General features: G+C 37.1%; 1 protein-coding gene across 1 annotated transcript; it reads left to right on the top strand.

The window, feature by feature from the left end:
• Positions 1–633: 633 nt before the first annotated feature.
• Positions 634–2,584, top strand: TAAR2 (trace amine associated receptor 2). The gene is made up of 2 exons (XM_054819422.1): positions 634–880; positions 1,467–2,584. The coding sequence occupies exon 2, from the start codon at positions 1,490–1,492 to the stop codon at positions 2,582–2,584; it is 1,095 nt and encodes a 364-aa protein (XP_054675397.1). The 5' UTR covers positions 634–880; positions 1,467–1,489.
• Positions 2,585–3,443: the final 859 nt, after the last annotated feature.

The following is a 3,443-nucleotide window of genomic DNA, read 5'->3' as shown; positions in this document are numbered from 1 at the left end:
TATTAAGTATCTAATTTCTAAGTTTCATCAGAAATGTCAATTATTAAAAAAATGTGAAAGATAGAATGCATTAGCCACTAAAATAGATAAAAAACAGAACATCTTTTCTTCACCTTTACATTTAGCCTCTCCTTTCAAAGACTCTTTTTGATATGACCTGTATCTATACTAAGTCACCAAAATAGCTCACCTATACATGAGGGTAAATGAATTAACACACCAAACAAAAATAATAGTCTTGGGAATACAGACACTTGGCTTTGTTTATCTCCTGTTGATGTAAACCTCTAAATTATATATATATATTTAACTCAAAATCTCCTGGGACTTAAATGTAATGACATAAAAGAAAAATAAATTCCCACCTTTCACTAATCTGAGCCAGGTTACAAAGGGGGTCTGCCTTTTACAGACATTGCAGTTTTGCAGGACAATAACAAAACAGGAAAATGTCTACTTAAAGAATCTATTGGTGGTATTACTAAAACAGATGCAGGTAGGGTTAGCCTATAAAACTGACCTCCAAGCATTCTCTTTTATCTTTTGATGCTCTTTGTCTGTATTTTCTTCCTTTCAGGGTGATACCTATTGGAAAATCAGTGGACCAAGCTGCTTCCCAAGTTCCCTTTAAGTGGGTTAAATTGCTGTGGAGAAGAGTATCTCTTTCTGCCTCTATTTCTAACTATGCTCTTCGCCCCAAACAAGCTATCAGGAAAAGAGGTGGCAGAAATGGGTCTGGCTCTCCCTTTCAGTTAGTGGAATTATAATGATAGAAAACAGTGTATATGTAGGGAAAGAAAAGAATATTTCTTATCATATCAATTTTACAACTGATTTCCATCAGATGTGTTCATTGCTAATACTTCATAATCCACAGCAGGTGAGTTTAGCATCATAAATAATTTGGAAAAGGGGATTTTGGCACCTGATTTGTGATTCTTGAGATGAGTGTTTAGGTGAAAAGCTCATTAACTGAAATCTCCAAGAAAGCTGAGGTATGGGAGCTCGCATAACATTTCTCCTATAGAAAAAAGATCAATATTCTAAGACTGAAGATATGAATAAATGTGTTTACAGACTGAAATGAACTTGAGGGATTTCTTTATTCATGCATTTTTTTCTTCCACCACTTTAAAATTACTAATATTATGATGTATATAAAGAACCATATTTTACAAAATGCTTCAGATACAATAGAATGCACTAAATAAAATTGATGGTATCATGTAATTCAGTTAATTTAAGAGGTAATTAAGTTTACTTTCAACTGCTTTGTTTTAAATATTTTTTGCAATGAATTTTGTAATAGCTTCCAGTTATCAGATTTCATGTACCAATTCAGAAAAATACTAGGTTGCAGTTGGTCCCTATTTAAACCAAGGGAAAGTTTGCCTCTGAATTACTGCATTTCACTCAGTAATTTAATTCATGCTCTAGGCTTACTTTATCTTGTATTCTCATGTTAGGATTTGGAATCTTTTGGAAACGCATGAAAAAGAAATCTGCCTGTGGAACTGCATCTCCAATACAAAAATCTAATAAAGGATTGATTATGCTCTCTCCAAATATCTCGAGGGATTTGACTGATTGCTCTGAGTTTGGAAATAGCTCCTGTCCTGAGAGCTTTAGGTCACCAGGAGTACGAGGGATGATGTATCTATTCATAACAGCGGCCTTCATTCTCACCATCTTAGGGAACCTGGCCATAATCGTTTCCATCTCGTATTTCAAGCAGCTTCATTCTCCGACCAATTTCCTCATCCTATCCATGGCCGTCACGGATTTCCTGCTGGGCTTTGCCATTATGCCCTACAGCATGGTGAGGTCTGTGGAGAACTGCTGGTACTTTGGGATGACGTTCTGCAAAGTTCATTACAGTTTCGACCTGATGCTCTGCTTAGCTTCCATTTTCCACCTTTGTTCCATTGCCGTGGATCGGTTTTATGCAATCTGCCACCCTCTGCGTTACGGCAGCACCATGACTGTCACTGCCGTAAGGCAAATCGTAGCCGTGTGCTGGTCACTGCCTGCTGCTTTTGCTGTGGTTTTCTCGGAAGCTTATGCTTCTGGAATTGAGGGCTATGAAATGTTGGTTAAATGCTTGAGCTTGTGCCCTATTGTGTTCAACAAACTGTGGGGGGCTGTTTTATTTACAGTTGGTTTATTTGCTCCTGCGTGCATTATGATAGGGATTTATCTTAAAATTTTTACAGTCGCCCAACGGCACACATGGGAGTTGAGCCAGGCACACAGGCAGACAAAAAGTGATAAGAAAAATGAGCTCTCTAAGAATAAAGATAGGAAAGCTGCCAAGACACTGAGTATAGTTATGCTAGGTTTCTTAATATGCTGGTTTCCTTGTTTTTTCGCAATCTTAATTGATCCATTTTTACATCTCTCTACTCCTTTACCTTTGTCTGATGCTCTAAACTGGCTTGGCTATTTAAATTCTTTCTGCAATCCATTAATATATGGCTTTTTCTATCCCTGGTTTCGGAAAACATTTAAATATATCTTAAAAGGCAAAATATTTAACCCGCATTTTTGTACTATAAAACTTTTATCTGAAGATCAGATAGAGTAATAGATTCTACTAGTGACAGCAGCTCTAGAAATGAAGAAGAAACAGTGGATTACTGGATATTCATGGTTCAGTAAAAGCCTGAAATGTGCAATATGAATTTTATGAGTCAGTCCTGTAGAATTATCTCATCAAATATTTCTTTAATAAATCAGACTCATTTTCTATGATATTTATTTACTACTTGTGTGGTAAACCACTTTGATAGTGTTTCAAAAGTTTAAGTCTTTCTAGATTCTCTTAATGCATTGGTTTGGGTTTTTTTAATTTCAAAAAGTATTTACATACAGTCCATAAACTCAGTATTTCACCTAATCTTGTATGCATGCAACTAATCTTTCTTGAGGTTCACCATCAATATTCTCCTGAACTGAATACATCCCAGGCTAATATGGTGACAGTCTTTTGTGACTGGAGCATTAGCAGATGTACAGTCTGCTGTTATTACCAAGCAAATAGAATTGAGGTGTAATTTTGGCTTGAAGTTGATCTTTTCTCCTGAAAACAACAGAATCAGGTTTTTAGCCCTTATCCTCCGTGTGCCTCGTACTCAGGAGGAGTATTGGGGAATCAGAGTACTGCTCACACTCAGGTATGTGCTTGTCCTTTCTTTGTTTAGGCATTAGGCTCCAGATGTTATAAAATGTTCTTGCTGACAGCCCACCCCATATTCACTTCACCACACTCTTTATCAATGAACTGTAGCCCCTAATTGAGGTCCTTGCCATGCTGAGCTCCCTCTGATGTCAGTAGGAGTCACTGCCAGAGCCCACTTCAGTGACTTGATTAAAGTGAGGTGAGCTGAGTTGTTGTTATTGAACATGGCTACTGCAGTCTTTTTAGTGTGAGTTGTGCCTCTGCC

The sequence above is a fragment of the Grus americana genome, chromosome 3 (assembly GCF_028858705.1).
Source record: "Grus americana isolate bGruAme1 chromosome 3, bGruAme1.mat, whole genome shotgun sequence".
NCBI lineage: Eukaryota > Metazoa > Chordata > Aves > Gruiformes > Gruidae > Grus > Grus americana.
Note: the sequence above shows the minus strand (reverse complement) of the source record. Positions and strands in the feature narration are given on the sequence as shown.